This window comes from Filicampus tigris, chromosome 7 (genome assembly GCF_054856515.1).
Source record: "Filicampus tigris isolate MCC_2025a chromosome 7, RoL_Ftig_1.0, whole genome shotgun sequence".
NCBI classification, from domain to species: domain Eukaryota; kingdom Metazoa; phylum Chordata; class Actinopteri; order Syngnathiformes; family Syngnathidae; genus Filicampus; species Filicampus tigris.
In genome coordinates, this window is record NC_141223.1 from 3,005,406 (window position 1) to 3,018,075 (window position 12,670).

At 39.2% G+C, this 12,670-nt stretch overlaps 1 protein-coding gene across 8 annotated transcripts in view; it reads left to right on the forward strand.

The window, feature by feature from the left end:
* The window catches only part of kirrel3b (kirre like nephrin family adhesion molecule 3b), a 152,429-nt gene that overhangs the window by 92,708 nt on the left and 47,051 nt on the right, over nt 1-12,670 (forward strand). For all 8 annotated transcript variants that reach the window (XM_086036351.1, XM_086036350.1, XM_086036352.1 and 5 more), the window contains exons 3-4: nt 909-1,058; nt 8,646-8,795. In XM_086036351.1, the coding sequence (XP_085892477.1) occupies nt 909-1,058; nt 8,646-8,795 (300 nt within the window). The remainder of the gene's footprint in view (nt 1-908; nt 1,059-8,645; nt 8,796-12,670) is intronic.

Below are 12,670 nucleotides of genomic sequence, written 5' to 3' on the forward strand. Positions count from 1 at the left end.
AAAAGATAAGGGTGTAAGAACAAGTATTCATTTTTTAAATGTCTTTATTATTTTAACTAATTACAAAATATCTCTCATTCATTCTTTTATTTTCATATTATATATATATGAAAAATATGCATGCATGTTAGGCCATTCTATCTTAATGTGGCTGTTTTTATGCATCTGTTTGTGTTGAATATAACAAAATAAGATAATATTTTGAATAATCTAGGCTTAGGAAATAACTAAAAGTCAGGAAAACATATACTTTCAGTCCTCTCTGACGTAAGCGTGTTAAGGCATTGTTTTGATAGGCATGTTATTCATAATACCACCACCCTCCATTGTCTCTACTCCTCTTCACTATACCACTTCCCATTAACAAACCCTTTTCGTCTAATGGAGTTCACTGCACACCACTTTCTGCATGAACACGCAGCAAGAGGAGTGCAGCTAAAATTGCGCGGTTGGAATACACGGGTGCTAGCAAACGTATGCCACTGGAGCACTGCTGGGAGACGAGATGGTGTTATCTGCCGTGTGCACAGGCCCAGCTCAGCTGTATGAGGACAGCCTTCATAAATGAACCAATATGAGGTGGAACAGCTGTCTCTAAGTTTGCACTCCAGGCCCAACATCACGATGACACCTAGGATGCTTGTATCTCATCTTTGCATCATGACGAGCAACAGAACACATTTGTAGCTCGCCCTCAAGAGTTCTTTTAACATGTGTTTGACAAGCGATGTGTGTACACTTGGATAGAAATTGGCATATCGCTGCAATTCCCATTAATTTTCCCTTCATGTTGTACTTAAGACATCGACAACCGCCATTTAAAAAAAAAAACTCAAAGTCTGAATGTTCTCCTTTGAAATAGGAATACAATTTGTTCAACTGTTCTATCTGTCGAATTGTGCCTTCAGGTGGAGAGTCCATGTTTTCCCAGCAGCCACAGGACTTGGTGGTAGTGGCTGGCCAGCCTGTGACATTACCATGTTCCATCCCTGGTTATCATGGCGTTGTCCTGTGGATCAAAGATGGCCTGGCACTCGGGGTTGGCAGGGACCTCTCAGGTAAGGAGCACATATTGTACTTTCTTTTTCCTCTGAAGCACGTGAAGCATGGCTCTCTCTCTCTCTCTCTCTCTCTCTCTCTATATATATATATATATATATATATATATATATATATATATATATATATATATATATATATATATATATATATGTATCCCCAAAAAACAGGTTAAAATGATTGAAGCGATTGAATATTGAAGCGCTTGGTACCTGAGCACCAAACCGTGAGTACAAGTAATAAATAAAAAAAATAATCACCACATTCATGTTAATTACAAAATAAAATCACCACATTTATATTAATTACAAAATATTCAATACTACCCTCCCAGAATGGTTGGCCTAAATTGGTTTGATGTTTGACAGAGAAGCTTTAAAATCATAACAAATTTCGACTCATCATCCAATTCAAATTAATCTGTGTGCATTTATTTAATTTAGTCAACAGATAGTGACAGCTTCACCGTGTTTCATCAAAGATTTATGCATATTCAGACATCACCAACAATTCAAGCGGTGACATAATGAATGAGAAAATCCATAAAAGCATTGAATACCCAAATCATTTAACAAAGTGTTTATTGAATTACTTCAACATAGCGATCTAATTAAGTCTGTCAGCACTCTCGCCGCTGCATGCCATGCTACTCAATCGGTATATGGTTTGAAGTTAGCTAATTTGTCTCGCTTATCAGCTCTGACTACTAAGCATAGGCGTTTCCATAGCCCTTTTTGCTGGGTGCTGAAGCACCCCTAAATTGAATCCCAACAACCCTAAATTTTAATGACCTGTAAATATTATAACATTGTTTAATACCAAGGCGGCACGGTGGTCGACTGGTTAGCACGTCCGCCTCACAGTTCAGAGGTCGTGGGTTCGATCCCGGCTCCGGCCTCCCTGTGTGGAGTTTGCATGTTCTCCCCGTGCCTGCGTGGGTTTTCTCCGGGCACTCCGGTTTCCTCCCACATTCCAAAAACATGCATGGTAAGTTGATTGGATACTCTAAATTGCCCCTAGGTGTGATTGTGAGTGCGGATGTTTGTCTCTGTGTGCCCTGCGATTGGCTGGCAACCAGTTCAGGGTGTCCCCCGCCTACTGCCCAAAGACAGCTGGGATAGGCTCCAGCACGCCCCGCGACCCTTGTGAGGAGAAGCGGTACAGATAATGGATGGATGGATGGATGTTTAATACCATAAAATTGCCTCATGGGAATGAAATATTAGTAAACTTCAAGAGGCCACGAGTATCATCAGTAATAACACATCAAAGTTTGAAAACTGTCAAAATGACGGCTCTGGTAATCCTAGTATTAAAGCCAATGTGCTACTGACAAGGTAACTTACTGGATGTCAATTAACACTCATCCATCTAAATTTGCAATAGAGGCTGAGTACGCCCTGGACTGGATGCCAAGCGATCGGAGAGCACATATGGACAAACGTAGCAACATAATCATTCACACCTCAGGACTATTTAATTTAACCTAGCATGCAAACTTTTTTTTTATTTTTTTTTTAACTTTCCCATGGGGTAACACAGCTATGGCATTCTCCAAGTGCCCACTTCAAGTGAAGTTTGCCATTCTCCCAGCGCCACAGCTATCCCTCTTTCTGATCCACAGGTCTGCACTCGTCTGTGAAAATACCAACAATGGCTCTCGCGCACCACTGTGATTTATGCTATCCACGACAATAGCACCCTGAGTCTTAACCAAGATTTACAAGTTGAGGCAAACCTAAGACCAAGTAGAAGGCAATGTAAACAAAGGAATATACCAAGTATAAGGAACATTGTATGACTAAAAATAAACAAGGCATAAACAACATTCACAACACCTGAATTGTGGTTCAAATGTACAAATTATTTAATTGTGCTCTACTGTCAATGCAGTTTTGGCCTTGACGATGAAGATTACTCGAAAATTAGCGACCATTTTCTAGGAAGCTGAAATGCAAGAGAGCCTTGACCCAGTGACCCAGTGAACAATGACCCCAAACCATCATCCGAGGTTCCTGTGGAATGAATAATAACTCAATGGAATCTAGGAGGGATCGGACCTCTGCCAGGGCAACATAATTCATAGATACCCATCATCTTAAGTACCTTCTGCATGACCTTTGTTGTTACAATCCAACATTTGTCACTGCCTGGGCCCATTCCTGATCAAAAGGAAATTGATGTTGTTGTTTTTTACACTCTACTAGTTATTTGTCATAAAATTACCTTATTAGCAGAGATTACTTTTTGGATTGTTTTTGGACTCAATCAATTCTATCAAATGGTCAGTTATAAATCCCTGGTCCTCTGGACACTTTTCACAAACACACATCCAACCAATCCATAGATCATCTAATTGTCTTCTAAAATGGCCATTTGGATGGAAACAAGATTTAATGAGTTTGTGGAAAGAGGCAGGTTGAGGTTGAAAGTTGCAAATTACATCAGCCCTAAACTACTTGTCTATATCTAGTGATGGACGGTACTGGGGCAAAAAAACAAACTAATTTCGACATGGCACATTCTTTGTTGTTTCCAAAATGATGCAAAAGCAGCGTGATCTTTTTCTTATTGCGCAGTAAAATGTACGTCTTGTATACGGTGAAATAGCTGCCTGCCTGCAGAAGATAGCTCCCCCAAAATACACTATGATACAGATTGAGTGCCTTGTATTCAGGCGGATGACACTTTCTCGAAATAAAGAGTACCGCAGCTGTCCTTTTTATCACTCCTGCCGACATAGACATTCAAGGCATTCTGCAGTAAAATAGTGATGGTACATGCAATGCAAGATGTACAGAGTTAACAGAAAGCGACAGCTGTATACATAAAAAGTGTGCCAAATCAAATGTTGCGTGCAGCATTTCAATGATTTACGTCTGCTTGGCTATTCAGCGACAGAGGCTGCATGTGCAATGCCGCGCTCCGTCTGGGACCAGCCGCCATTCATGAGTTTGGGTGATTAAAATCAGACGAACCGTCACAGTGCGGCACTCGAAATAAACAACACAAAAGCAAACGATAATTCCGAATTTCCTATATCCCTTTTTGTCGTACTGCTGAAGTAGGAAGTGAAGTAGGCCCTCAGAAAATCCCAATCAATGTCATAAATATGCATGATATAGCACACATCTCCTTTGTATGGTGATTGTGGCTTGAAAAAAAAAGCAACATCAAATTAATTCTTAGTTGCGCACATGGTAAAAGATGGAGAATGAAGTGTTTGTGTGCCTGATGTGTATGGCGCTTGGCATATATGCAAGTCATAAACAGAAGCTCTTGGGATGAGAATGTGACAGTTGGTAGACATTCATCAGTGAGTGAAAGTGCATGTTTGCGTGTGTGCATGTTCAAGTGTGTATTACGCTTCCATTCATGCGAGCGATATGAACACCCGTCACCTGAAACCTGTTCCTATCCCCTTGTGTTTACATTGGGTGAAACACGTTCTAGGTGAAAGCTTTAACTCATTAGGCAATGCCTCAAGTGTGTGTTTGCTTACACACTCAAACACACCCCCACACACACACACATATCATTGATCCAGCCTCAAGACAAATCCATTCCCCCTTAATGGTTTCATTACTCCTTAATGGGCGTATTTTACATTGTTTGGTTTGGGTACCACATTACGACTCAGAAATTTCGCTGACTACAAAGATCAATGTCCCTGCATACAAACAATTCACATGTACACCATCATCCGTCACCTGCTGCGGCAGGACAATTTTAGTCCTATTCACAACATTTATGATCATGTTGGCTATTTGGGAGAAAAAAAAAACATGAGGAAATCAACAATACACTCTTCACCTAAAATTCTAATTAGTCTCCCTGATGGGGCCAGTTAGAGATATTAGACTAGAATGCAGAAATGGTGGAATGCCACAGGCACAGATTAACTGATTGGCTAAATTACTGCGGAACATTCAAAGTCGTGCATAATCCGCCCTGTGAAACTGGTCTGATTCCAATTTACTCTCATTCCAAAACATGGTGCTATAATCAGTTTAAATAAATAATTAACCCCCCAAAAAAGCCAGCCTTAAACTACTGTCACCATGAATAAATAAATAAATCCTACCGGCAATGTTTAAGCAACAGTTTAATAATCCTAACTGTCATATAAGCAGAAGTTAGAAACGATAATATTATTATATTAGAAGTATTCCCACACAAGTATAAAATGAATTCAACCATTATGCCAGGTCATTGTTAACAAAGAACAAAACAATCAACTTTTCAAGAGCAAGTTGCAGTGAGCGACCATCCACAGCAATGGCAGTCTACACTTTCACTTGGTGCTTTTTGTCTACTTTCTTCACAGGTAATGTACAAACAAAACTGCTTCCTCTTGGAAGAGATTTTACTACAAGACCTGTTTTAACACAGTCCTTGATATGTTTCTAACTAATATGCAGCAATAAAACTGTCACTAAACACAAACGATGCTGCTTCCGTAAAAAAATAACTTTCTCCATGAAAATGCATCTAACATTAGACAAAAGGTAAGCCCCGTTGCTTATTACATATGACAATGAAAACCCTCTCCCGATGGCACTTAAATGTAGCAAGATTAGAAAGCCATTTCTCGTTTAGATGGTTGAGCCGTGGGAAGTTCATTTCATGCTGCGCACACCATTGAAGTAGATCAACATGTCGCTAAATCACTGCTTTTGGAGCCTACAAATGGGAACTATGTGTTTGACAATGTGCAGTTTGACTCTGCAGAATGTTTTATACGAGGCTCCTTTCTTGTCATACGGAACACAATGTGAAAATAATCCCGCTCATGTCTGTTTCTTGGCGGGACTCTTTGGGCTCCCTTCTTTGTTCTCCCAAGTTACATACTGATTGATGGAGCATTTGGTGCGGAGTTGTCTCTGTTTCAAATGTTGAAATAATTTGGTTGTGCTAATTGCTTTGGTTACAACAGCCTTTGAACATACTTTGTAACAAACCGTTTTAAGCGTATTTTCTGACACTGTCAAACCAAAGAAATTCCAAATGACAAACCGCGCCCTTTAGCAGCTCCTTTCTGTTCAACATCCAATCACAGTTCGCCTGTTTTCTGTATTTCAGCCATGATCAGGTGTTACCTGAGCCATTAGGCACTTGTAATGTCATTTTCAGTTGGCAGAAAGTGGCAAAATGGCCGCCGCCTGAGATGGATAAAATCGGGTGATTTTTGCCGTTGAAATTCATATTCCACCAACTCATGAACAATCAGACTGCCATGTTTAGACTAGTAGAGGTGCATTGAACATCCATCCATTATCTGTACCGCTTCTCCTCACAAGGGTCGCGGGGGTGCATTGAACATATTATTGAAAATATGTTTTTGTTTTTTGTTTTGTTTTTACCAGATTTCCCCTTAGAGTCCAAAACGTTGTTAGGTGTTTAAAACATAATTCTCACAATCTTATGACCTTATGTTTGAGATTTTAGGTCATATTGTCAAATAAACTAACATTGATTGTTGTTGTTTCAAAGAGCATAAAAAAAAAAGCATATAATTAGAGTGTTGCTCCCGAGGTGTATGCTCCCGAGGTAAACTAGTGTCAACTAAAGGTATACTATACTGTATCATTGTGATTATGTAATGATCATTATCCTTGTGATCCACAATGTCATTTGAATCTCATCAATGAACACAGTAAAATGAAACTCAATGATTTTTCTGGATGACCTTGCTCACATAATGACGCGTCTGCTATTTCAGGCCCTTTTCTGACACACCAAAGGAATGTGTCTTTCCCTGTCAATGATTATTAAAATTATTAATTGAAGCTTTTAAATGTGATGGCTCTATATTAAACCCTTTTAATTTTACAACTGCCTTAATGTGATGTGACTCTCTTACTCATCGTAGGACACATTGTCACAAAATATAACATTTAAGATAGAAGTCATTATCACCTTCAGTCTCACAGCCCCAACATTGCCGGTGAGCTTTTTTTTTTTTTTTTTTTTTGCCTTGCTTTGGTTATAGTCTTCGTAGCTTTAATGTTGATGTGTTCCTTTGTCCTTGGCACTCCTAGTGTATGGACCCTTAAGATTAAAAGCTACACGTAGGAGGGTGAAATGCAGAGAGTGGCTTAATCGGCTATAACTCACTGCACCAGCATAAAATGAAGCCCACTTCATGCTCTATTAAAGACAACTGGATTCAATGAACCAACCATCAGTAATTGGACTTTGAACAGATGATGTCTTTCGCAATAGAACAATTTAAGGACTTGCTGCCAAGGTGTAAGAATTCCTGGGATGTTTTGCACTGTAATATAAATATAGACTGTCACACCTTTACAGTGAAGAACTGAGGTGTTTTGGCATTTTTGTTGCATACACGAATCATCAGGTAGCCGTTACTGAAAAGTCAATATTTCAAGCAATATTGGTTGAAATCACACCTGTAGACCTTTTGGAAGTGATAAATAAGTTTACTTACAAGTTTCCCTCAGGCTGCTCAAAATCCAACCAACGCAATTCTGATTCTGTGCCAAGATATATACCCTGCCAATGCTGGACGTCATCAATATATGCGTGTCCACCCAAGCAACACACTCACAGTGAATAAAATAAAAAAGTAACACCTGCTGTAAATCAAAACTGGAGCAAAAGCAGAAACCGGGCATACACATGCTGTGGTTTGAGGCTGTGTGAGCCAGGTGAAGTAGTGTGACGGTTTCCTGTTTTTAAACCTGTGGGAGTATATTGTTTAACATTTATTTATCAATGTTTATACTTTTTGGGTTTATAGTTGATTATGCCACCTGCTCAGTAAATTAAAATATGATACAGGTTATGAGACACTGAAAAATGCATCTAAATAAAAACAGTCATAAAAACATCACACAGACTAGAACTGATCTGATCCGATCCACCATAAGATTGTTCAGCTGTGCTTTGGTCATTGACTTGACGTGAAGACCACAAGGAGGAAATTGTGATTATTTTTCTGCAAGTGTTCATCATAGCATCATTATTTTTTATGAAGAAATGTACACACCTTATTCCACATTTAGCATCCTCATGAACTACAGTAAGTGGACTTAAAGGAAAAGGAAGTAGGTCTGAGGGGACAAGCAATTCCAGATATATTAAAACAAAACGGCTTCCTTGTCAAAAATACTCTTTGCGCTGCTTAATTCCCCCATTGGAGGGATGCACTCTGAAATGCACTTTCAATCATATTTCAATGTTAGTTATGGTCTAACTGTAAAACCATTGTGTAGAATGTCTCATGGATATTCCCAGGCTTTCTTGCATTATTAAACTACAAATCATCGAACTGAGCAAGCGACTAGAATTAAACTCTTTGCGGTTGAAGTCGAGCATATTTGTCTTTTATAACCTCTAACCAAATTTGTTAACATCGCCAGCAGTGCTATAAAACCCTCAGGTGAATTGTTACGAACATATAAAGTGAGCAATCCCTATGATCTCCATTTCTGTGGCTGACATAATTTCTTTTCAGACTGAAAAACTCTTGAGTTTAGTGTTACTTTGAAAATCCCTGACTAATTCCTTCATTCATTTGACTTAAGATGTAATTAAAGTGAATACATATGTTTGTGCTGCAGGCTATCCCCGTTACACAGTGATTGGCGACCACGGCTCCGGAGAACATCATTTGCGAATCCAGCGTGTGGAGCTGATGGATGATGCGGTGTTTGAGTGTCAGGCCGTGCAGGCCGCCATGAGATCCCGTCCTGCCCGGCTCACCGTGCTTGGTGAGTCCGACTTAAACATAAAACATACTGTATGAGACCATACAAGATCTTGAGCCACCAACTAGCTTTGTCTTTTAGTGAAAAACTATATGAGGAATCCCATTAGCAAGATTGTGCAAAAAAAAAAAAAAAAAAATAGCTAGCCACTTTTCCATACTTGGTCAAGGAGTGGCACATGGGCCAATGAAGTAGCTTTACATTTTGGTGAGGATTTATGCAGAGGGAGAAATACTGAATTATACCAAGGGCATTGAATCGATCAGGACTAGACTGTCCCGGTTGTTTCACCTCTCATCCAAGCCGGCTTCATCCATTTATGCACACAGACGAGATAGGACAGCTCTAGCCTATCTAAACTACGTGCATGAACTGATAAAGCCTGCTTGTCGGAGGTAAAGCATCTTCTAAGACAACCAGAACAGTCCAGTTACAGTTGTTTCAATGCCCTGACGATGAAATTACCTGGATGAATGAGAATATTCACAGGTTTACAGAAATATAATAGCACCACTCGTGTGTTCAGCAACCTCCAGGTTTAAAATGGAGTAGTCTTTCCTACAAATGATCTGAAGGATAAAATGTAATTGTGGCCTTGGTGGAGGTCTGCAAAAAAAACCAAAAAACAGAAGTGCAAATTGGATCCTGTTAAAACGCGCGTTGAACAAAAACAAACTCGTAGGTAATTTCCGGCATTGTCAAAATATAGTTCGGTTTTTGTCTCTCAAAAAATGTGTATTAAGTTCATTCAATTCCGTTCTCTGTTTTATCTTTGCTATTGCTTGGCCACCAGTTGCATTTGATCATTTAAAATTCTTAGGGATTAGCTATTTCTTAGAACAAGAATCCAACCAAGTTTGAGGGATTTAATCCATGGTACCCTGGGTTAGCTCAATGATGTGGATGCTAATCTTCATGCGATTTTCCACACTGCTAATCAGCGCAACGTTTCTGGCACTGCGTTGCTTTATCTGGCCTTTCAAAACCATCACACTGCTTTATCTCGGCTCCCTACCTCTGAGGACGGACCATTGCTGTGAAAATATGTTGGAGTCAGTGAACAGAGAGCAAAAAAAAAACGAGGGAAGTGTTGGGAGCGTGGCGACTGATCCACCTTATTGATCCGGCCTAATGAAAAGCGAAACTAACGATTTGTAGGGGAAAGGGCAGCAGCAGAAACTGAACGAGAAAGACAAATTGAAACATAGTGTTTTCTTGGCTGCCCTGCAGATGGATATGAGTGAAAAATCATTGCTACTTCCGTGCAAAGCTTAAAAGGTCCGTTGCACCGTCTTTAACTTTTACTACTCACCCTCTTTTTCTTGCAGTTTTGAAACATTGCTATTCACAGAAGTAGGAGTGGGTATCCATGCATTCCATCAAATTTGAATGAGCAGTTTTGTCTCAGGGAATCCCCCCCCCAAAAAACACTTAGCTGGCAGGTCAGCGTTCAACACTAATGGATAACATCAGCAGTCAACTTCACTTCGTAGGGCATACTTGTGAGTCTGCTTACTTCCCATAACTTGTACCAGTGTATCTCCCCCTTCTATCATTTTTACAACCTTTGCCTATTTGAGGCTTATTCATCTTTTGAATGTAATTTGCATGACTTTCGAGCTTCTTGCACTCTTGTTCAAATTCTACATTTTACAAGTTTAGAGGCTCCTGAATTTTGACTGCTTGCGCTCATGCTTTTCTCAACAGAAATCCCTGTGGTCAAACATAGTTACAATTAAGACTGAAAATGCTAAACATTTAACGACTGAGAAAAGGATATAAATGCTCGACTTTGGAGTGCAAACAACGGGAGATGTAGCAGTGGGGTTGCCTGTATTTAATCCAGAATAACACAGAGGGAGCCTTTATCACATTTAGATGAGGGAATTTATCATTCTTCCCCATTTCCCATAAACCCTAATGGAAGATTTTTGTTTAAATCCCATGCCAAGCAAGCAAGTGCAATGGAGAATACAAGGCCAGGGTGAGTTCCATGCTGATGTGTGAGTGAGCTAAGGGAGGAGATATACAGTATGCAAGACAAAATCTTAGCTGTCAAATACTTGCTAGCCAAGACGGAGGGTGTTTATTGACATGGAAGAAGGCTGCGACCTTACACACCGGTGCATACACTGTACATGCACACACACAAGCTGACAACAGAATGAATATAAAAATGTAACTCTCACACTGTATTTCATTGTGCTGTATCCATCCAAAATCCACTGTGGATGCCACTCCACTCTGAACTGTGATGAACTTGGACATAACGCTGATATTTATGAACACACGGGGTAGGACTTTTCCCTATCCAAAACAAAAGAGTAAATATTGTGTTTTCATGTTTTACTTAGATTGTCCTTGAAAGACACACAGCTGTGCTGGCCTTAGCTGACTTTCTGGTATAAAAGAACATCTTTTCACTGTAGTGAAATACATTTTTTGTATGGAGTGTTAAGGCCGTACAGAGAGAACACAGTAATTTAACCATGAGAATAATACTACCAGAAAAAAAGGTTGTTTTTCAAATATGATTTTTTTTTTAAGTAGTTTTTTTGGGGGGAGATGGGGAATCTTTCAAGACTAAATTATCTTTACATGAATAAAATAAAAATATTAGGAACATTAACAGTCTAATGCTGTATAAGTTTGCCAAACAATGAAATTGTCAGTGTTTCAGCACATCAACGCCCCATCAGTAATTGGGCTGTTGTGTTTTTAAAAAAAATATTTCATATTATTATCTGATTAATACAGTACATCGCTGGTGTCCGGCCAAAACCTTGGACCTCCAAAATAGTCACTTTTCAAAAATGGCAAGTGTGTTCAACTATTAGCATTGCTTTGTGAAAGCGAGCAAGCCATTTTCAACACTTTAGATTGATCAATATTGTGTAAAAATAACACCCATGCGTGTGGACAGACCAATCAGCCTAATGAAATAGACCAAAATGTGACTTATGAGGGTTTTGGCCTGATGCCAGCGATATATAGGATTGTTAAAGAGAAACCACTGCTACTGGTGTGATTAGGTTTGTGTGAAAATGTTGATATCCATTATCTTAAGTTCTGCATACAGTACATAGAGTATACTGTACATGTATTGCATTAAACCTCAACCTCAAATTTGGTCTACCGCCTGTGTTTATTGCTGTTTTTAATTGCGTGAAGGTTCCATAAACTCAAACATTCAAAGACAATTCAAAGAGCATTTAAGTCGAAGTCAACCCAAACATATTATTTTAAAGGAAATGTTCTATGCAAGCCCACTAGTGGAAACAAGACATTCTAATAAATATTGCGTTTGTGGAATAATAGTTAATCCACCCATTTTTAGCCATCTCTGCGGACGGCCATTTTGTCACTTCTGTCGCCTGAAAATGACATCACAATTCACACTTCACACACTTTACAGGTAACGACTAATCACGGCTCAGCTTCAGAAAACAGGTCAACCGTGATTTTCAGTCGACAGAAGTGACAAAATGTCAGCCCCCTGAGATGGCTAAAAAGGGGTGGATTTTGTTTCTTCACTCATATTCCACAAACGTAATATTAATCAGAATTCCGTGTTTCAACTAGTGGGCCTGCTGGGAACATATTCCTGGAAAAAATGCGTTTGGGTTGATTCCATCTTTAAAGTTGACGACCCTTCATATATTATTTCATTAAAATTGGTGATTTACTTTGAGTACCGGTAGTTATAATTTGTTACCTTTACATTATAAAAGTTCTAAGAAGTGGAAGGATTCAATTGAGTGCTTTTGTGATTTTTCTACAAAAGCATTTAATTTAAATCCAATAGTCTAAATGAATGCTCTACGCTCTGCCAAGTGTTTTTCAAAAGTATCGTTCTTTGATTACATAGCATTACCATT